This window comes from Nothoprocta perdicaria, unplaced genomic scaffold, assembly GCF_003342845.1.
Source record: "Nothoprocta perdicaria isolate Ctin4 unplaced genomic scaffold, notPer1 scaffold_48, whole genome shotgun sequence".
NCBI lineage: Eukaryota > Metazoa > Chordata > Aves > Tinamiformes > Tinamidae > Nothoprocta > Nothoprocta perdicaria.
This window is the reverse complement of record NW_020455732.1, coordinates 1,613,157-1,635,579: the sequence shown is the minus strand read 5'-3', so window position 1 is coordinate 1,635,579 and position 22,423 is coordinate 1,613,157. Positions and strand designations below refer to the sequence as shown.

Genomic DNA, 22,423 nt, shown 5'->3' with positions numbered 1-22,423 from the left:
CATGTTGCTCTGTAGCTTTATGTCAGCCCTGCTTTATGGCAGACTTGCTGCTCTAATTCCTTGATGCTTAGGAGCCTAAAAATGCCAAGTTTTTTCTGAATCTTCATCTTTGAAGTCAGAAAAAAAATTAATGCAGTAGCCTATCCAGGGATTTTGTCTTCTGGCATGTCTGAATTAGAGCATAATCATGCTCTAGGAAGTTTAGTATTGTGATGGTAGAAATTACGTCTGCAAATTCAGGTTGCATTATGGCAGTCTAGGACTTAAGAGAGCAGTAGAAGATCAGGGCACCTACCTACAGAAATGTCAGCTTTGGCTGTGACAAAAGGGGAAGATTCTGCCACGTGGTACAATGATCAGCTGGGGAACTATGAATGTTTTTAAGGATTTTGAGAGACTCCCTTACAAGGGAGGAATCTTCCATAGTCATTTCAGCATTTACAGTGCAGTGTGCTCTCGTGACAAAGACTTGAAAAGCAAAAATATATATGTTTCCCCAAAAGAGACATGTTTTGAATGTTCTGCAGTAAGCCAGTACAGGGCTCTACAATGTAACTGCAGAATCAAAGGATACTGTGGCAGATGAAATACCTTATTACGTGTTAGTATATTAACTCTATGTATTTTTTTGCCATCTTTTCACTTAAGTTCTCATGTTACTTGTGAGCTCAGCCCTGGACGATACTGAACACTTAAGTAGACCTTCAACTGAATGCCCACGAGCTGCACCCTTGCAGTGGTGCTCACTAAGTGCTTTGCTGCACTGAAGGGGACTCAGGTGTTCAGCTCTCAAAGGACTGACCCAGGAAAGATAACAAGAGCAGACCCATGACCTCTCTTAATGTAAACTTGAAATTGCCTCATGTATTATTTCTGCTTTTTTTTTTATGTTCAAATATACTTGTCCTTGTCTTGTTAATTTTAAGAAGCTCTCTCTAAGTAAGCATTTGATTTTTCTCTTAATTGCACTGCAGAAAGCTATGGAATAGATGAAGGTAACAGGAGACCCTTCACCCATCTCTGTGTGCTTGCAGTTTGGAATGATGTGGGATTTTTCAGTTTACTATCACTTTCATTTAATAAGCATTATTTACTTATCCTTGAACCGTCCAGCTTGGGGATTTTAAAGAGGAAAATGCAGTATCTAAAACAAGAGATGAAAAAAAAAGACATTTATCACTTTGTTATCCGGCTAGAAGACATTAATTTTGTAGTGTTAATGAAGCCATAAAATAATTGGGCGTGAAGTCTAAGATGCTTGATTATAATTTTTTCTCTGAGTAATGGAAAAAGAGGTGAAAACATAATGTAAATATCATTTTGCTACTCCTGAAATATTTTTTTCCATGTCTGCTAGAAATTAAATTGCAAAGTAATTCAATTGCAACTGATTGAATGTTTTTCTGAAGTGGTGAGCTGTTTTTATCAGGAATATCTCCACTCTATTAAACCACAAAGCGAACAAAATTGCTTAAGTCACAGAACATCTTATCAGCTTCATTTCAATTATACCGAAAGAAGTGTAGGAGGGCACTCAAAATTTTTCATTTGATCTTTATTTTGCTGTGATGTTGTTGCCATTCTTTTTTCTTGCAGTTGCCTCTTTAAAAATTCTCCTGGCTCATTTGATGGTTCAAAGATCTAAAATACCCCAGAATGGAGTTCTCTTAAACGTATAAAAGCATGTGTGTGTGCGGGCTGTGTTTAATCCATTCCATATTGCCAGAGACCATTTGCATTCTTTGTCTTGTATTAGCTGTAATTAAGAAGGATTTAATTGTATCTATTGCACTGAAATAAATATTTCAATCAATTTAGCAAATTACATTTCAATATCCCTTTTTCATTGCGTTAATTGCAACATTTGTTTAAGAGGATTCCACTGTGAGTTCGCAGTGTTTGTATAGGTCGGTGTGCAGCAGATGTTAATCTTAGTTGTTCGTATGTGAGACATTTGAGTGACTGACTTTGAGTTTGGTATCTTGTGGATTATTTCTTTGCCAGAAACTGGGGATTTTAAGTGCATTCTGTTCTTGCAGCCAGGGATTACGAAATTCAAAGGGAACGAATTGAGCTGGGGCGCTGCATCGGTGAAGGTCAGTTTGGAGACGTGCACCAAGGAGTTTACATGAGTCCAGTAAGTGTCCCTTCTGAGATAATAAAGCTAATGGCTCCTTATAAAAATATTATATGCCTCTTAAATGCCTTGGATTGAGTCCACTCAACTGTTTGTGTACATTCAGCATGTACAGCACATTCTGCGTGTTGGAGTTGATGTAGAAGACCTCTTCCTTCTAGTGTAGTCACTTTGTTCCAAATTCCCATCAGGAAATAAATGGAAATGGCCAAGTGAACTGTTCAGCCCCTACCAAACCCACTGGGCTGGATCAGGATGGGAAGTCACTGCTTTCAACCCCAAATACAGGCTCGCTGCTCATGCTCAGATTGAGTGTATCCAAGCATGGTAAGCACAGGCACGTGGCCTCCTTTCAATTATTTCTCATTTTTTGTCTTTCAGGAAAATCCAGCTATGGCTGTTGCAATCAAAACCTGTAAAAACTGCACCTCAGACAGCGTTAGAGAAAAGTTCTTACAAGAAGCCTGTGAGTATTTAAATATTTCTGCGGGCCTTGCTTCTGAAAGTGGTTCTTGCAAAGACTGTGCAGCCATCTGTGCCTCAAGCTACGGATACCAATTTAAATGCTTGATATTTTAAACCAAGAAGATATAAAAATATGTAAATGTTAGTATATTTATATAAAATGTATATAAATAAATTTTATATATATATATATGTAGCTTGCACTTTTATTCTCACTTGCATAACATGAGCTTTATCTTCTCCTGCAGTATGAGCCAAGCAGACTGCATTATACCCTCCACTGCCCATGTATAGAACTGTGCATGGAAAATTTGATTTTTTTCAACATTAAGCAGTGATGTCCAGCTCTTTAAGACTTGATAAGCAGTTTTGGCATGTTAGAGATCTGATCCTCTGTTTCTTTTTTTTTCTCTATTGAATCAAAAAGAAATAAAGCACTTGGTGTGTATTGCACCACTTTTGGAGAGTCAGGTTGTTGTCCTGGCTAGCAAAGTTTACTAAAATATTATGTCTAAAAGAAATCTATTCAGAAGATGTGGATTTTAAAATTTTAATGGTATGCATCCAAATTTTGAAATAATTGCTGACAAATCCACAAATCCTGCAGTTCCCTGAGTGGTGCCTTTTCATACACAGGGAAAAGGCTTTCTGAATTTCTAAGAATGTCATAAACTTTGCGAGTGCTCATAAATCTCATTGATACCAGTGCAGAACCTCTGGAAGAACATTATAGTTAGTGATTTCAGTGGCTTTTGTGAGCAAAATCGTATATGCGACACACACCTTAATTCTGACCTGTTTTCCTCTGCTGCTGTGTGGTTGAGGAGCTTGTAGGGCTGCTGTGTCCTTGGTTAAGGATACTTAGTGCTCCTGTGTTCAAGGATATTTTCTAATTATGTATCAAAATCTGTGTTTATAGCTAAGAGCTTTTCATTTATAAGTTCAGGGTTTTTTTAATTTATTAGCACTTTTTTCAGTTATATTCGTAGTTGTTGGAAAAGTAAATACCACTGCTCATGGAAATATTTTAGCAGTCAAGGGTGTGCTGCTAATTCCTAATCCATTAAGATTAGGGATTGTAATTAATTAAAAGTAATTGCTCGTATGCGGGGGGGTGCTTACTGTACTTTGAACTTGGCCAATCAGAAATGCTAGTGTAGCAGAGAGGAAGCGAGAGCTTTCTAATTTTGAAATTTCTGGTCAAGATGTATTCCTGCTTCACTTTTACATGAATGAAGCAACATTTTCATCTTATAAATCATATTTGGAATTGCTTCTGAACTTGATTAGCCATAAGAGAGCCCTAAAACTGAAAGATGTGAGTTTCTCTTGGGGTAGATAATTTATTTACAAAGATTTAAATAACGAAGTTGGGTTCAGAGATTCTAGTTTCATTTATCCTTTTTATCAGGATGCCAGAAATAGCTTATTTTCTCCTCTGTAAACTCATTTTTAATTCAAAAAGGAGAGAATTGGGGTAAATTTGAATGATTTAGAGTTCCAGTTTCAGTTCTGTATGATATTTTACTGTTTGTTATTGCCCAGTTGATACTTTCCCATGCCCTTATTTCTCTCTTTCCTTTCTAATAATGTGTTAAACTGTTTCATTAACTGAAAAACAAAATACGAGAGTGTCCTTGCTCATTTTTTTGAACTGAAGCTGACTTTTCAGTTATGTAAACACCATGTATTTCTGTTGACACTGTAAACTGTAAATGTAAAAGAGATGCTACCTTATGATTAAATTAGGAATATTGGACATGTGTATGTCAGAAAATGAATACTTAATCAGGAGACTGATGTTTTACTTAACCTACCAGATACACTGATACTACCACTGATACTACCACTGATACTACTGATACAGATACTACCAGATACACTTAACCTACCAGATACAGCATTAATAAACTCTTGTCCATCTTGCTGCATCAAATACGTTGTGACTGCCCTGCTGAGCCTGAAATGTTAATTAAACCCGTAGAAAATGAAATTGGTTGGAAATATAATCATTAAAGGAAATGTTGTTTCAATGCCATGAATGACAAGCAGGATCTCGGGCTGCTTGCAGCCACGATGCAGAATCTCAAGCAGACATTAAGACTTGCCAGCGTATGTGGAAAACCCCACAGAACTGTTATTGGACCTCCTGGCTTTTGGTGGCTCAATTACAGACTAAAAGCTTCTCAGCTGTGTTCATTGCCAAAAAAAAAAAAAAAACCAAACCAAAGCAGATAGGTATTGCACTACCTGTTAGGCTTTATGCACTAACTTGATTTATTGTTTCCTGTTAGTAACAATGCGTCAGTTTGATCATCCTCACATTGTGAAGCTCATTGGAGTTATTACAGAAAATCCAGTTTGGATCATCATGGAGCTCTGTACGCTTGGTGAGGTAGGGAAAAATCTCATCCCTCTTTGGCCTTCACCGTTTTAGTTCATACTTTGGTAAGAGACTGAAAAATCAGCTGTTTCTGTGCCAATGCAAAGTGGTCTGAATATTTATGTGGAGGAAACTCCCCAAATGTACTCCCATGCCTGTATGCAGAACTATGGATTCAGAAGCCACAGAATTTGGCCTAACCCCTCCGCTAAGGGAACAGCAGCAGCTCAGACCACAGGGATTTTGCTGTGATTTTCAGACACTCTCAGTTGCTCTTCCAAAGTGAGAATGAGAGCTGTAGCAATGAGAGGACAATTACAAGACAGCATTTGCAAACATACCTTCTTTGGGCAAAAAATATATAGTATAACTTTTATTCCCAAAAAATGTGTGTGTAGCCATTAGAGAAAACCGTGAGCTCATTTGCTCTTCTTGGGCAAACAGAGCTTATAAAGTTTTGCTGACAGTAGTTAAAACTACAGATTTTTCACCTTTTAGAAAGTAAATTCCTGAGCGATTCTTCTTTTTCTCTATAAACACCGCCTTCATTCTGTTTATTTTCTGGCTGGTGTCTGTAGCAGGGACTCTAGAAAAAAAAAATAAGGTGATTTGAATGAATGGTTTAAACAGACCTGGATCTCAAATTTTATAACTGACTATTTTTCTTTGAGCCACATGCTTCTGAATGTTTGAGATGAAGTATTTTTTCATATTGTATTTTTGAGCTGCAATACAGTTATCCAAGTTGAAACAAAGGAAAGGAAGAAAATGGCAGAAAAGCTTTATTGCACAGGTTATCTCCTCTCAGCAGTTTACAGTTATTCTCTCTAGCACACAATTTTTTTTTCAAAACCTTATGTTAATTTTAAAAGGAGAATCTGTTAGATCTTGCTTGCTTTATGCCAGAAATACAGTTTATAAAATGTCTTCATTGCTATTAGTTACTCCGAGATGAAGGTTGGGTATTTCAGCAAATGTAAACATAGATGTAAAACAGGGCTGCCCAAACAATACTCATCTCACTGGTATTCACATTGGCCATGTACTGCTGCCTCCTGAAATTATCTAGGCCAAAAATGAGCAGTTTTCAAGGAAAGAATTCAGGAAAAGATGAGTGCTGGAGTCTGGACAAGCAGCAGCATATGTATTCTGTCTTCAAGAAGACCCTGAATGCAATGCAAAAATTTAGTCGTGGTTTGGCTAACAGATTCACACACAAAAACCTATCAAGTTTTCACCCACTGTTGTTTCATAAGCATTGATTTTGTTTTCTCCTCCGGTCTAAAGGGCAGCCATGTCAATTGGTATTTGGGTAAACTTCACACTTGAAGGTCTATTTGGTCAAATAATTTGTCTCCTTTTCTTTTTACTCCCTCTTTTTGATCTTCTTTGTGCAAAAAAGTTGAGATCGTTTTTGCAAGTAAGAAAATACAGCTTGGATCTGGCCTCTTTGATACTCTACGCGTACCAGCTTAGCACAGCACTTGCCTACTTAGAGAGCAAGAGATTTGTACATAGGTAAGATCTTATGGTATACATACCTGTGTGTGTGTGAATATGTATTTTTTATATGTAACTGCTTAAAATTCTAGTATGTAAGAAGTGTCCTAGATGGATGGCAAACTTGCTATATGAAGCCAAATATTTACAACACGATTGCACGCTTGGAAGCTTCCTTGCTATTTTCTTTGCCTTGACTTCTCTTGGTGGAGGTATAGCAGCAATGCTTAAACAGTTCTTAAATTCCCTCACCTGTTCTATATCGGGCTCCATGTTAGACTTTTTTAGGCTATTTTTTGAGGCTCTGCAACCAAAATTCACGCTTTTCAAGAGTGACACCTGCTGGCCCACTGCTAGATTGAACCAGAGATGTTTCTGTCTTTAATCAGAACGGTGGACATCTCAGCTAGGTTGTTGCTTTACTAAATTGGTTAGCCTGTGAGCTTTAAATAAACTGTTTTTCTCTAATATTGTATTACTAGTTATATTTTTATATGATAGTTATTACTTATAAAGATGATATCACTACAGTATTTCTGCAAGTTTTTCATTAGCAATAAAAATGTCATGTAGTCTTATTCTCTACATGGGCAGCTAAACCATGCTTAGGAAAATAATTTGACCCTCTCCAAGGAGCTTGATATTTCCGGGATGTAAGAGATATTCTTTTTTTGCTGATGATGTTTTGCCACTTTACCTTTTTTTAAATGACTGGAAATAGTGTCTCCTCTATTTGGCAGGGATATTGCTGCTAGAAATGTGCTGGTGTCTGCCACTGACTGTGTGAAATTGGGAGATTTTGGGTTATCCCGATATATGGAAGACAGTACTTACTATAAAGGTAAGTGACCATTTTGGATTTGCAGGTAAAATTGTGGTTTTTAGGCCAAGCTTATAGTGCTTGCTTTGCATTTTTAGATTATCCTCATGTGAAGCTTAAGATAATATGCCTGTTCATGGCATAGTCTGAGTTTAAGGTTACCTACAGGTGCTGATCGGGAGTTTGTCTTGGTGTTATGTGCTGTAAAGCAGCAAATAGCAGTAGAGACTAGAGGGATTTATTAGAAAAAAAAATTGAAACCCGCTCTTTTCCCATTTTATGTGGAAAACTGATGTTAACTCTAGTATCTGTGAGATGTCCTGCAGTGCCTGATCAATGGGAAACAGAGCAGAATAGAACTGGCATTATAGGGAGCCAAACGATGGCATTTAAAATCCAGTGCCTGTTATGAAAACATGGTTTTGTATATTTAATCTTGACTATATTTCTAAGTTTGCTTCACAAATGCAAACATATCCTGTATGTGAATCCCTGCTCCCCAGAATGTTTCCTTATCCTTGTGTCTCATAATAACACTGCTAGGTTTTGTATGAGCGGGATTTGATATCAGGATGTTCAAGCGCAATCGTTGTAGCTTGAAATCAAAAGAAATCACTGGATATCAAAAGAAATCACTGGATATCAAAAGAAATCACTTGAAATGAGGATGAGCCTCTGCTCAATCTGTCTGTGTGTTTAAGCAACGTGGAGCTGCTGCCTCCAGAAATCTCTTGGGTGAAACAAGAGGGTTGAAGAGCTTCTCTGGAGAAACATTTTGCCCTCTTGCTTGAGTCTCGCAGCAGAAATCACATCCTCCCTGCTCTTCCCTCCCCTGCAGCTTCCAAGGGCAAGTTGCCCATCAAATGGATGGCTCCAGAGTCAATCAACTTCCGACGGTTTACCTCAGCTAGCGATGTGTGGATGTTTGGTAAGCAGCTAGCAGTCGTTTGGGCTTCTTAATGTCTTCTAAGCTTGATTCTTTCAAAATGTGTAAGTTTGGATGAGTCTGGCGTCTCATGTTCAGACTAGAGCTTTGTAGTCTGTTGGATGGGATGGACAATGCAAAGACAAGGAAGGTGATGGGGCCCCAAGGAGGAGTGAGACTAACAAATAAGAATTCAAAAGGTTTAAAAAATAAAATTTGAATGTTTTTAAGTATCCATGATTTTAAACATATGTAATTTTTACTGAGTGTGAAGATCACATGAGTGCAGTTAGAGTTTGAAAAGTAAGTGGGTGGATTGCTGTGGCTGATCTGAATCGGGCACACTGTTTTTCCCCTACGTACTTTTAAAACAGTTTCAGCAGAAACTGTTTTACCACACAGTTTCTGCACTAGAAATTTGGCTCGATGCCAGTGTTAACTCCCTCGAAGCCCAGTCACCCTCTGCAAGTTGAAACGAGGCAGCTGGAACGAGTCAGAGAGCAAACACAACCCATGCCATTTCCCGTCTCGAGCAGCCGGTCGGGTTCGCGACGGGCCAAATGTGGCCGTGCATGTGGCGAGTTCCTGCCATCAGCTCAGACAGAATTGCAGAAGGGCCAAGGTTGGAAGGGACCTTTAGAGATCATCTAGTCCAACCCACCCTGCTCCCGCAGGGACACCCAGAGCACATGGCACAGGGTGGCATCCAGGCGGGTTTGGAAGATCTCCAGAGAAGGAGGCTCCACAACCTCCTTGGACAGCCTGTTCCAGGGCTCTGGCACTCTCACAGTGAAGAAGTTCTTTCTCACATGGAGATGGAACTGCCTGTGTTTCAACTTATTCCCTTTGCCCCTCGTCCTGTCACTGGCCACCACTGAGAAGTGTTTGGTCCCCTCCTCCCTACATTCTCCCTTCAGGTATTTGTACATGTTGATCAGATCTCCTCTTAACCTTCTCTTTTCCAGGCTAACCAGGCCCAGCTCACTTAGTCTTTACTCCTAAGATAGATACTCCAGCCCCTCCATCATCTGTTGCTCTATGCTGGACCCTCTCTAGAAGCTCCATGTCCCTTTTATCCTGGGGAGCCCAGAACTGCCCCCAATACTCCAGGTACAACCTGGAGTATTGTGTTTCAGAAGTTGGGTTGACTTTGAAGGTGTTTTTTCAATACCCATTTTGTCATCTTCTGGCCCTGGCAAGGTGTGTTGTGTTTCTCAGGTGTGTGTATGTGGGAGATCCTCATGCACGGTGTGAAGCCCTTCCAGGGGGTGAAGAACAACGACGTAATCGGCCGCATCGAGAACGGCGAGCGTCTGCCCATGCCTCCAAACTGCCCTCCCACCCTCTACAGCCTTATGACCAAGTGCTGGGCGTACGACCCGAGCCGGCGACCCAGATTTACTGAACTCAAAGCACAACTCAGGTAGGATTATACCTCTGAAGGACAGTTTTCTTGTTCAAAGATGTTTCTTTTTGCTGTACATTTTCTTAAAACACTCTCTTTCCATGAAAAGTGATAGACCGTGTGTCCATATCTCAGTTTTTCCAGCTGAGGCTTAAGCTTGAAATCATCACAAAGATGTTATATGGGTACATTTCATGTTTACAATCACCCTTGAGATCTTTAGAGCACTCAGTGTTTATTTTGCTAGGTCAACAGTAGCCTTGAAAGCAATGTTTAAGTTTTCTGCAGCTATAAATGCACCAGAGGCTTGGTTGCAATTCATTGCCAAATACTTCTTGGTTCTGTTCTGCCTGGTTTCAAAAGTGGTGCTTTGCAGCACACTGTGTTTTCATAAAGCAATTTGAGCTGTCACTGGATGTTCAAGTATATAGAGTGATTCATAAGCAATTAAAATAAGTGATGATTTTACTCTAATTTTGATGCTCTTTCAGAGCAGCTGCATGGATAACTTGTCCTGCTCTGTAACTGCCTTTAAGTCTTTTCCTCTTCCTTAAAACATTGTGCTGTGACACTGCCTGGAATGCCTGAAAATCCTGCATAAGCTAAGAATTTGTATAATTATAGAGGGACATGGGCCCTCTCCCAAAGAATGTATCATTATAAGTGAGTATCTTGCCAAGAAGGGGAGAGGGAAAGTAAATCCAGAGCAGTGAAGTAAATGCACCTCTACTTGGAGGGCTTGAGCAGTGCAAGTCAGCAGCGAGGAGAGGGCAGGAGTGAAGGGCAGGAGAGGTGTCACCAGAAGAAGGAGACAGATTGGTGTCCCAAAGCATGACTCTTCTCAGGGATGTGCAATTGAAGGGTAAGGAGCAAGTCACAGGTTGCAGCAAGGCAGATGCCAGCTGGATCTAAAGCAATGAATGTTTTTTTCCAGTGAGCATGGTTGAGCACCACAGCAGATCTCCTGGAGAGCCAGGGATTTCTGGGCTGGGAACTTTCAGTACCTTGCCTGGCCTCCATGAGGTCTTGCTTTAGCTAGAGACCTCCAGGAGACCTTCCAACCTCAAACTTGACTCACTCTAGATGAAAGGTGGACCAAGGAAGGGTATTTTTGTTTGTCTTTGGATGCTTCGTGGCTTGAGACAGTCTTGAGAGGACAAGGTGCCTTCCGTGGCCACAGCAAGCCTTAAATCCGTCTTCTGAAAGGAAAGACTTTTCTGCCATGCCAAATGGGTGACCTTCTTGTGCTGTTGTCCTTAGGGCTTCTTTGCGCCGCACGGAGTCACCACTCATTGGAAAGGCTGCTGGTTCCCTCACGATGAGGCAATCTCGGGCAGCGAGGCAAGATGGGGTTTGAGAACTCCAATTCCCATGAACTTGCAAAAACAAACCTTTTCCCTGGTGGCCTTTTCTGTGTGTTGTTTCTGCTGCTCTTTCTGGATACTCTCCAGGACAGTTTTTCCAAGCTGGGAGCCGGCTAAGTTACGTGCTTGAAGCCAATGTATATCGCCGCAACATTCCTCTGTTTTAATGACAAGAGGCTATGGGCTTGGGGAAAAAAATCCCTTATTTATGCATCTGAAATAGAACTTTTATGCTCCCATGCTCTTGTTATTTGCTGCTTTCCCCATTTCACACTGACATCTGCTTTGCACAAGCAGTTTTTGAAGCTGCTTGTGCCCTGTGGGGTGGCTGATTTCTGTAGAATTTACAGAGTGCTGTTAGGGTCATAGGAAAACAGAGTGTTTTTCTACATTTTGTTCTGGGTCCAAAGAATTGTATAGGGACCAGTGAGGCTTCAAAGCAAGTGCAGAATTAAATAGATTTGGGGTTTCCAGCCTCACTTCTTCCTCTCTTCTTTGCTATATGTAGGCGTGCAATGTGCTGCAGGTGTTGTGTTGAGAAGGTGGCGCCAGTGTTGGCACAGACTTTGTCACAAGTCACCTCCCAGGCTTGTGCTTGCAAGTGAGGCACCCCAAATGTCCCTTTGGTAGGTAATGCTAATCTTAATAATGTCTGCATAGGAATTCAGGGATATTTCCTGGCAGCATTGAGTGCATTTCCCGTCAGGTACCCATTGCCATCGCCTCTGCTCTATTAAAAATACAAATTAAGGAGCACTTTTATCACTGCTGTGAGATAATTAACCTGCGAAGACTGGGCTTGAGCCTTTCTATGCCTATATTTTCTGTAGCTCTTGCAGTATTGCTTCTTAGCAGAAGAAAACAAGTATTTCATATTAAACCAGAACAGAAAAGTTAAAATGTCGGCACCGTGGTATTGGTGAACATGGTATTCTGAAGTACATGGAGATATGTTGGGATTTCCTATACTGCTGCCTGCAGACTCTCAATAAATGTTTCCTTCTTGATGTCACAGGCCTGTTTTAGTAAAAGGGCTTTTTGTAAAATGAATGAGCTTATCACTTCAGGGAGCTTTTAGTAGCTGGGACATCCTCATCGGTCTCCTCGACCTCAGATGAGCGACGTTTGATCAGACCACCTTAAGATTTTATGTGGAAATGATATGAATAGAAAGACTTCATCTCCTTGCTTGTCTTTGCTGCTAAAAATATACACAGTTTGGGAAAATATGCCTAGATTTGACTGGCTTGACCTTCTGCAAACTAGAAGAGGCTGTTCAGAGCAAACAAGCAGCTGCGCCGAGAAAAGGGCAGAATTATCTCTTGGCTTCCTGGGGCTCCAGCTACGGCCTGGGCTTCCCAGAGTGGAAACAAAGGCATTTTTTTGTAAGTGGGTTTTGCCCTTCGCCTTGGGCCGAGTAACAGTTCTCTGAAACATTCTCAGTCCGTCTTCTCTTCCGGCGGCAGCACTCCGAGGTTGTCCTTGCACTAGGCGGCCTCTTGGCTTGCTTGGAGAGGAGCTCCTGGTGGCCCCGCCAAAGGAGCCGCTGGCATGAGGTGGAAAACTGAGCTGATATTTGGAAAATCCATCTTTTTGGTAGGAATTCATCACCTCCAGTTAATACTGCTGAGCTGCCTTGGGGTGTATGAAACAGTTGGACATTGTGGATACCGTGTTGACCATGACGGTCAGCAAGGTGTCCCTAAAAACGGCTCCTCATAGCCAACTTCTGCCCCATCCCTTCTGCTCCTGTTAGAGCCCAACGGCTCTTTCAAAGGCTTGTTGCAAAACACATTTTATGCAAAATAGGTCTATATTTTTACTTGGGATCCGGCGATATTTCTTGGAAAAGGAAAATGTAGCCATGGTTCCTGGCTGTGGCCCCACACTGACCAATTTCTTGAGCTCCAGAAGGACTATGTGCCAACTAGTACAAGTGGGACCTAGCCTGAAAAGCAGTATTTCTGATAGCTCTTGATGGGCTCAAGGAAGAAACAGTCGAGCATCCGTCTCCTTGGGGCGCAGCCACCGCGTTTCTGCCGTGGTTTTATCAGGATTCCTTGTGCAAATAACTTGCCCGATGTTGTTTTGCTTCCACGTTCTTGTGCCAGCCGAGCGGTGATGGATTGAAATTGCAGCAATGCTTGTAAACTCGCTCTGGAAAAGGGGCACGGATTTCTTATTTCTGTTCCTCCCCTCCTTCTCTTTCTTTTTTTGGCTGGGTGAGGAGAAGCGCAGTTCGAGTCTCCCGCCAAGCAGGAATTTCTTCCCGAGCGGAGCAGGCGAGTTCCCAGCTCCGAGCGCATTGCTGCAGTTGACCTCATCCCTTGCATGAGTAATTTGGGTGGCTGTCGAGCACACCAAGCCGGAGATTAAAAAAAAGAAACTCAGGATTCAGCTCTGCTGCTAGAAACTCCGGAGCGCTCAAGAAGCCGGAATCGCTCCGTGACTCCGGCATTGTCTCGCTGCGATAGCAAGAGCCGCGACCCTGCGCCCACCTCCCAAAGAGCTGGAAAACTTGGCAGCCCCCGATCCCGAGCCTCTCTCTGGGTAGTTTGGAAATGGCAAATATCCAAGCTTAATAATCCACATAGCAGAGCTGGGAGGAGGCTGCAGCGGAGGCAGCAGCGGGATCCCACGGAACTCCGAGTGCTCTCCTCCGTAGGCAGTGCAGGGTAAGTAGCGACCGAGCGTTCCTGCTGCCTCAAGCTCGGTGGGAAATGCAGCCTTTGGACCCGAAAATTTGGGAGCTGGGTCAGGGGTGCCACGGATTTCTGTTGGGCTCAATTTTGCTGACCGTGTTCCTGCGCAGGCGAAAATGTAGGAGGGAGACATTGGATCTTGCAACGTTGCTTTGTTGATAAAGGAAAAGGAGAAAAAATCTTAGTAATTTGGAGTGCTGTTGAGTTTCCATAAAAAGCATATTTTTTGTTTTGAGCCTTTGCAGCAGTTTAGCAGCATATTTTGCTTGTGAAAAATATAGTTTTGTGCTTGAGTTACTGTGTTTGAGGATTTTAAAAGTAAAAAAAAATACTAACACGCAAAAAAAACCCAATTTTTTTTTTAGTCATTTCAACCACAACTTCTAAAAACTTCCTGCCGCCATTTCTGTTGTTAAGGGTGCACAGATAATGCTCCATTTCTTCCCGATGTCAGTGTTTTGAAAACGTAACCCCTCTGTTCAGCAGATGAGCCCTCCCCATGCCCACTCACTTGGCTGTAGCGCTGTGGAGAGAGCTCTGGAACACCCTGGACGGGGCGTTTTATCAAATGCAACGTTTCTGTTTTCCGTAGCACCATCCTGGAGGAGGAGAAGCTGCAGCAGGAGGAGCGGATGCGCATGGAGTCCCGGCGGCAAGTCACTGTGTCCTGGGACTCGGGAGGATCCGATGAAGCCCCTCCCAAGGTAGCTGAGGCAGCAAAACGCTACGTATATGCTAAAAAGAAGAGAAAAACCCTCCTTTTTATCTTACATTTGCTTCTTCAAAGCCTCCTTTGACTGCTTGGCAAATTACCTGTATCATAATCACTGATCTTGAGATCATGGAGCCCACTGTACCAGCCCCATGTCACCCTCTGCCACATGGGGATGTCCCTTATTTTTGTTTTACTTCTCTTCTCCATAGGCAGCTGTATTGCCTCATGGGTTTGGGAGCTCGATTTTCCCTTTCCAGAGTAGACAAGGAGATGAACAGTGGGAATTGGAATAAAATGCTGCTGCATCATGAAAACCTTGTGCAAAGCATTTGATTAGTCCTGTGATTCTGGGGCTCGTCCAGGTAGAATAACTGCTTTTAATGTAGGGCAGACTAACATCACTATTAGAAATTTTTAAGGCTATGATATTGTCTGATCAGAAACATCTGCAAAAAACGACACATTAGAATTGAAATTAATTCTCCTACCAACATTTGGAGGGTGATGTTTGTAACTCTTTGAGATACCCTCACGTATGTACAGTTAGGTTAGGGTTTTGTACAGTGGTTTTTTGTGTGTACAGAAGGATAGTGACTGTTTTCCTAACATTAACAATAAAACTGCTATCCCAAGGTAATCTGGTGGTGACTTTAACACTAGGGGGACTATAGAAACCTGTTTGCACAGTGATGAGTTTGGGGTTTATTTTGGTCTTGTTTTCCCTCTTTGGGTGATTTTTCTCCTCCTGAGACACCCATCAGCACTTTTCCTCGCTTGAGAGTCTCTTTCTAGCTGTCCTTTCTCATAGGAGCTATTTCCATCTGTCTATCTTGGCTGGGAATGGGCTGCAAACAAAACTAGTGTAAGGAAGGATGAGCAAACGCACCTTCCACTCCAGGGCAATTAATTACATGGACATTATTAATCAGACCTAGCTCAGAATAATTCACATAAATAGTAGTTCATACTAACCAACTAAATCAGCTTGCCTGACTCATACTCATTTTGGATCAGGCTTCAGCAAAAGGATCGTTTGGGAACATTCACAAAAGCAACAAGTGGAGGGTAAAACTCTGGAGATTTTTGTATAAAACAGGCTATGTCAGGAAGTGACAGGAAATGTCACTCCTGGAAACTTGACTTAAGAGTTATGCTCTTGTCTGGTCTCCTCTTAATCAGCACAGAGCAGAGTTTTAAGTAATGGCAATGAAATATGCAGAAAGACTTTTCAGCACGGGCATTTTGGGTATTTGAAATATCTAGCAAGAGATTTAGGTCACTCTGTTTTGCACAAAAACAGAGGAAACTTTAATTGTTTTGCAGTAAAAATAGCTAACATTGTGAATCATCTGCAGTATTTATTTCAGTTTTCTCTTAGAGCTTGCTTTTGGGACGCAGTCCCTGTTTGTCTCACCACTATCTTCTGCTTTTACACTGCTCTATTTCTAAAGACTCTCTCAAACTCTCTCTGCCCTTACAGCCCAGCCGGCCTGGTTACCCCAGCCCGAGATCCAGTGAAGGATTTTATCCCAGTCCACAGCACATGGTACAGCCAAACCATTACCAGGTATTAACTGAACTCTGGGCTTGCCCTCTAGCTGAGTGCATGATTCCCCTTGGGCTCGTGGCGCGCGTGGCGAGGTGACCCTCTCCATCCAGCTTCTTGGGGTGACACGTGGAGAGCTCCCGAGCGAGCTCCACGTCTGGACCTTATGCTGCCCTTGCTCTGATCCTCTGGACTCCACAGAGGTTAAAAAGCTCTGGATAGGCGTCCTCAAATAGCCCAGGGATTAGAGAAAGGGTTTTTGTGTGTGTCACGTTTTGGCTTGGCTTCCGTCTTCCGCTTCCCTCCCAGGCTCTGCCCGCCTTGAGTCACTCCGCGCTCTCCCCCTCACTCCTTGAAGGGAAGAAGAATGAACTCCTAGATGTGGAGGAGCACAGGGCTTGGTAATACAACCTCTTTTTCCTTTCTCCTGAAGGTGTCCAGCTACCCAGGCTCTCATGGAATACCCGCCATGGCGGGCAGCATTTACCCCGGGCAAGCATCAATCCTAGACCAGAGCGAGTCCTGGAACCATCGGCCTCAAGAAATATCCACGTGGCAACCAAACGTGGAGGTATCATGGACCTGCATATCTCTTGGGGCACCCTGTCCCCAAAGTCCACTTTATCATTACTATTTGGGTACATCTGGAGGCTACTGTAGGAAAATTAACTACATTTGTCGTTTTTTTCGCTCTCTCAATTTCTTGATTGCTGTGGAATGGGAGTGAGGACTAAATTCATTTCTTTCTGAACTGAAATCTCTTCTCTTTGGGAAGGTTGGGCATAAAGTGTTTGATCTTTTTATGCTAATTCTTGATGAAATTATATTACAGTTTAGGATCTTAACCTAAACACTGGGGCCGAACGAGTGATTGCCAACATTTAATGTTTATCAAAAGAAAGCTGTTCTGGAATTTGTGACTGTTCAGAGAGGAGGGAGCTTTGCTGAAATGAAGTTTTGTGGGAAAGTCCCCCAAACACTTCTTGAGTTATATTCCCAATATTCCTCTTCAGCCTCTTATGATTGCAAAATGCTGCAAGGAACATCATATTATTTCTCCTTTTTGTCTTCTGTCATTTTTCTTTTTTCTTCGTCTGTTCTCTTCTAACTTTTTTCACTCTATTTTAGTGTTTTCGTTCCGTGCTTTACAAGTATTGGCAGAAATTGAAAAAGAAAAATGAACTTGGTTTGGATCTAAATGTGTCTTGCAGTTCTAGTGACTGGATAGTTGTGTTATTGCTCAAGATCAAGGAAATGAATTTGATAAATGTTTTTGTTGTCCTACTCAAATGAAGTGCAAAGTATGTGGTGACAACGTTATTGGAAGACAAAACAGCATTTTTCAAATCTTTTTGGTTGCAGTGATGAGGAAGAAGGCAGTTAAAAGGCATCCCTTCTTCTGGACTGCTTCAGTTCAGAAGGAGATTAGGGACACTGCTTCACCACTGTTGTATGATCGGGCTTTTTTAAGTTTATAGCTTTATAATCCATAGGATATTACAGCTTTTTGTGCACATTTCAAGCAGTGGTGAGGCTAAACAAGCCTAACTTTTGTAGGATTCGGGCCCTTTGGACATACGAGGAATGGGGCAGATTCTTCCTACACATCTAATGGAGGAGAGATTGATACGACAGCAGCAAGAGATGGAAGAAGATCAGCGTTGGCTTGAAAAAGAGGAGCGATTCCTGGTAAGGCTTCATTTCACAGCACTTCTTAATTCATTCCTTTAATGTTTTTTATTTAAAAATTTATTTAAAAATTCTTAAAATTTGCTAAAACTAATCATTTCTATGGACCAAGAATCATTACTGAACAAATAACATTGGGACTAAAACAGAGGTTAAAACAGGTTTTAAATGAAGTGTTCGGCTAGTAACCAAGTCCAGTGTTGTAAATATTTTGAGCAGCTGGTTTCTTTCAGGAGTCTCACTTCCTTGACATGAATATTTATGTTTAGAAAGTTGTGGGTACAGTTCTGTGGCAAGCTGGAGATGGGCTGTTCTTTGTTCTTTTTTTCTTAAGGAGATTAAGGAAATACGTTATGGGGAAGATGTAATTTAAAAGCAGGGGGGAGAGTAATCTTAAAGGTAACAAGGCTCTGAGTTCAACTGAGGAGGAAGAGGAGGAGGAAATGCATTGGTCAATGGTACCTCTTACTGCCATTTCTCTGCACTCTGTGGTCTTCTTGTCATGGTCACAGATGCACCTTTCCAGGCTCAACTCTGGCTTCCCAACTGTCAAAATTTTTATATTCAAAGTTTTATATTCAAATTAATCTCCTGGAGACTGAAAGTCAGTGAGCCAGTGGGTGCAGAAGCCTCACGTGCTGGCTGGAATAATTTACAGCAATTTGTTATGGCTTATGACAAGCATCTGTCATATGTTTGATCTTCTGTTTTTTCATCCAGATTCTTAAGTGTATCTCAAGGTGTGTTTGTTTTGGAAGCTTTAATTTTGCATATGGCTATAAACCATGATTGTATAAATGTGTGGTGCCATAGGTTTGTTAGAGGAGGAAAGATTGAGTAAATACACAGGGTATGTAAAGCAGAAAATGTTAATGGGTTGGATAAAATCTCTACTGGCTGTTGATAGGTGCCAGAGTCGGGATGCTGCTTTGGATGAGAGGACACTGAAGGGGGATTTTGGAAGCCTTCACTGGAAGTCATTGGGAACTGGAGGTCTGACATTGGCTGGTAGAATTTAAAACAAAACAAGACACTGAATCCAGATTGCTGCATCCAAAATATTCAAGTTGTTGTGAGGGAGGAGGCGATGGGGAGACTTCCATCCTAATTTAGACATTAATTTTTCCAGGCTTAAGGCATTTTCTTGGGACTCCTACAAGTGATGCAGAGTGTAGCTCAGATTCATCCACCGTGAGTTAACACTTCTTAGGTGGGAATTAACTTCCCAGGTGGGAATTAGTACCTGGAAAAGGAGGCACTGTGGTTTCAGGTGCTGTGGTCTTAGACTGTGTGGGAATTGTGACCTTTTCTGCAAAATCACTGGTAATCATTCATAGCCTTTGCTCTTTGGAATGAATCCAACCTCTGCACTGTTGGACACTGGCCACCCCCAGATTGCTGCGTGGGCCCATTGGTTGTCTCAGGGCCTTGAGAGAGCAGTGAGAGGTGTTTCTAAACTACTCATAATCGGTGTCTGTCTGGGACTGTTCTCTGCATCTCATCATTGAGAGCCGCTCTTGGAGAGCTTGCAGACCCCCTGGAGATGCCCAGTTGACACATGAGAGTCCAAACACAGTGCAGAAATAATCTAAATGTTTCTAAAAAGAAATAATCTAAATATTACTACGTGTACTCCCATGTCTCCCTCACTGCCCAGTGTCTTCTGGCAAAGGAAGGACCTTCCTTCCCTGGGACTTTCCAGATTTACCTCACAGATCTGTCAACGCTGTCCTCAGCCTCCTAAAATACATCCCACCCCTGCTGCCGAGATTGGGGCCCCTCAGGCATTTGGAGAATCTCTCCTCTTTCCCAGGAAACTAATAGTGAATCATTTAAGGCGAGACAGGCGGTGAGAAGAAAACTCCTCCGTGGTGTTTCTGGGAGCGCGACCTGAGTGACGCCAACTCGCTCGTGACTCAGCTCCTTGTGGCTCCTGAAGCGACAGAAACCACCTCCAAACCCGTGAGCACCAGTACCCACCTCCTGAAGCTCTCAGGGCTGGAAGAGACCCCCCAGCTCAAGGATTAAGCTGCAGGGGCACCAAAAGGGTTGTTTTTTAGTGCTCCGCTGGGCTGTTGTCGTCTGCGTGAGCCGTTTCCCCAAGCTGGTCCTTGGAAAGCCCCTAGCCAGGCCTTGGGCTGAGTGCTCTGTGTGCCAGCTGCACTCGTCCCTACATCCAGAATGCGGGAATCGGCCTCCAAAAGGAAGGAAGAAACTGCTCTGTGGAGGGAGCTCTGTGAGAAGCTCCCAAATAAAAATAAATCTGTGGTTTAAGAAATGGCGAGTCAAGAAGCGCTGAAAATTTGAACTGTGACGCGTTTTCCCAACAGAAGGTGAGAAGAGACTCAGGAAGTGGAAGGTTTTGGCCAACGGGTGTTTTTTCTTTCGTTTGCCTTTACCGATGTATTTATTTTTCTTCCCAGCACTGACTTTTTTTCCCCTTCTCAGCCCTCGCTAAGGAGAGGATGTGGCTCCTAGTCCGACAGTTTCAGTGGACGCTGGTTCCGTCCACAGACTTTGTGGCAGGCATGATGAATCTGCATTGGGAATCTGTGTCTCCAGGAAGGGGCCCAGGAAATGCCTCCAGTTTCTTTAGGTATAGAAGGAGATGAAGGGAAGCTTGAGCGTGGTGTTGTTAAGGTCTGCTGCAGGGAGCTGCAGAAGACAACCCTGAGCAAGGCGAGTGGAGGCAGGAGGACGAGGTGGGAAAACGTCTCTGTGCCTCTTTTCAGGATATAACTTAGGGAAGTTGATGGGATTTATCCTGTCACTTCTTAGATTGAGAATCTAAGGCTGTTTTTTTCCCTTCAGGTTTTGCAGAGTGGGTTTCTTCTTTTGTTTTTTTTTTTTTTTAATGAGCTCCTTTTCAACATATATTTAATTTCCAGCCTGTCTGATGTGGTTGCGTTGACGGTGCCAGACATTGTTTTAATCTATATAAAGCAGGCCTATAGGCACATGCCTTTCAGTAATTTCTCAGCAGACAGAGCAAGGCTGAATTAAGAAATTAATAGTCCTTTCCCGCGATAGGCTTAGAAGAAATAACTCACATAGTTTCCTTATCGTGTTTGGTTTGGGTTTTTTTTTTCCTAAAATTCCCACATAGCTGCGGTTTGTCACTGAGAACTGCGACTGAGCAGTTACTAAAATAAGATTTTAATTTTTAGCCTGAGAAAATGCTACCAAGACATCATCACTGGACATGTCGTGAGAACACCGAGACGTGCACGTTCTTTTATTAGAGAAGGAGCAGAAAGACTGGGAAGAAAAAAGAGATTTTTTCCAGTGTGTCAACAGACACATCCTGTCCGAAAAATCCTCTTGACGTTCCTGAGGATCTCAGAGGAGCAGGGCAGTTACTTTTCTAGCGGTTTAATTATCTGCAAGATTTAAATATTAACTACAATTCCTCCCCCAAATCCACACCTGTAATGAGCGTAACAGCAGCACAGACGTTTTGTGCCCAAGCCTGCATTTGAGTTCAGCCCAGCTGGTGTTTTCCCAGGAAGATATTCCCAGCACAGTGAGGTCAAGTAGGAAATGGATGAATTTAGACATGAGGATGTTACATTAAACTCACTGACGGATCTCAGGATTTAAAACCTGAGCAACACATTGCTGTGGGAAGCAATTGGAAATTCCAGGATCCGGGCAGTTTCATCACCTGGAAGGACTCTACTCAGTTATCCTACCAAGTTAAAATGCAAGTTTGATCTCCACCATGAAAAGAGTTTGCAGGGCAGCTCTCGGGCTGTGTATTCCTGCTTCTGGCTCTGTTAAAAAGCTGAATCTCTCTCTCGTTTGGAGCCGAGGTTGGGGTGAATTTCTGGAGTAATAAATAAATTCTTTGCATTCTTAGCTCATTGAGTTAAAGACCCTGAGATCAAATTGTCTCACTGTTTCCAAAGACTTTTGGCTTCTTTTAACTTACTTTTTTTTTCAGTTTAGTGGAAATAAAAAGGAACTCTTTCATTGCCGAATTTGAGCCTTTCGGAACAGTTTTTTCCCTCATTTTCCTCATTTTTTCCATTGGGAAGAATAAACACAAGACCTTTTCCCTTCATCTCCTTCCAGAAACCTGATGTGCGGCTCTCCAGGGGCAGCATCGACCGCGAGGACGGAGGTCTCCAGGGCCCGGTACGTAGGTGCAGGAGCTTCCCAGCTCGAGCCCCGCTTCCCAGTGGGACACGTTGCGCTTCAGCACGGAGATGAGTTAAAGCTTTTCCTAAATATTCCCACTGCGGTTACGGGTGGCTCCCAAGTGGCTCCAGTTCTGCAGGAGCAGCAACCAGGGCAAACTTATCCAGGCAGCATTTTGGGGGAGTTGGAAGTTTTTCCTATTTTCCCCTACAAGCTGCTGATGAAACAAATATCCCTACGTTTCTGTAAACACGTTGCAATTATTTGTTAAGTGTCTATGTGATACTAAGCTCGACCTTTTATGTTAAAATGGAGAGTTTCTCCATCTGCTGTCAAGCAGATTAAAATAACATTTGCAGTTGTTTAAGTATCTGAAGGGTTTCCCATAAGGAATGTAAATGTTACAGTGTAGTATTCCTCAGAAATCTGACCGCGGGAAGAGATCTACTAGGAAGCCAGTGGAATAAACCCCAGAGCTGCTCATTTACTGGCAGACAGCAGCTGCAGCACTGAGATTCTTTCTTAGGGGCTCCATGTTTAAATAAAAACGATCTATTTTTTTAATTACCAGTGGAGCGACTGGTTCGCACTGATTGGGAACAGGGATTTGGGCCGGAGCTGCATCAGCGAGC

The 22,423-nt window shown here is 42.4% G+C and overlaps 1 protein-coding gene across 9 annotated transcripts in view; it reads left to right on the top strand.

Annotated features, from left to right (window-relative positions):
• Window positions 1-22,423, top strand: part of PTK2 (protein tyrosine kinase 2) — a 140,322-nt gene that overhangs the window by 111,745 nt on the left and 6,154 nt on the right. For 4 of the 9 annotated variants that reach the window (XM_026047124.1, XM_026047123.1, XM_026047121.1 and 1 more), the window contains 13 exons: window positions 975-995; window positions 2,040-2,137; window positions 2,519-2,603; window positions 4,897-4,997; window positions 6,388-6,503; window positions 7,226-7,326; window positions 8,144-8,233; window positions 9,449-9,653; window positions 14,294-14,405; window positions 15,897-15,983; window positions 16,396-16,533; window positions 17,520-17,651; window positions 21,726-21,788. In XM_026047124.1, the coding sequence (XP_025902909.1) occupies window positions 975-995; window positions 2,040-2,137; window positions 2,519-2,603; window positions 4,897-4,997; window positions 6,388-6,503; window positions 7,226-7,326; window positions 8,144-8,233; window positions 9,449-9,653; window positions 14,294-14,405; window positions 15,897-15,983; window positions 16,396-16,533; window positions 17,520-17,651; window positions 21,726-21,788 (1,349 nt within the window). Of the gene's footprint in view, window positions 1-974; window positions 996-2,039; window positions 2,138-2,518; window positions 2,604-4,896; window positions 4,998-6,387; window positions 6,504-7,225; window positions 7,327-8,143; window positions 8,234-9,448; window positions 9,654-13,315; window positions 13,675-14,293; window positions 14,406-15,896; window positions 15,984-16,395; window positions 16,534-17,519; window positions 17,652-21,725; window positions 21,789-22,423 lie in introns of those variants that run through there. The other 5 variants (XM_026047128.1, XM_026047127.1, XM_026047126.1 and 2 more) reach the window with 2 other exon arrangements.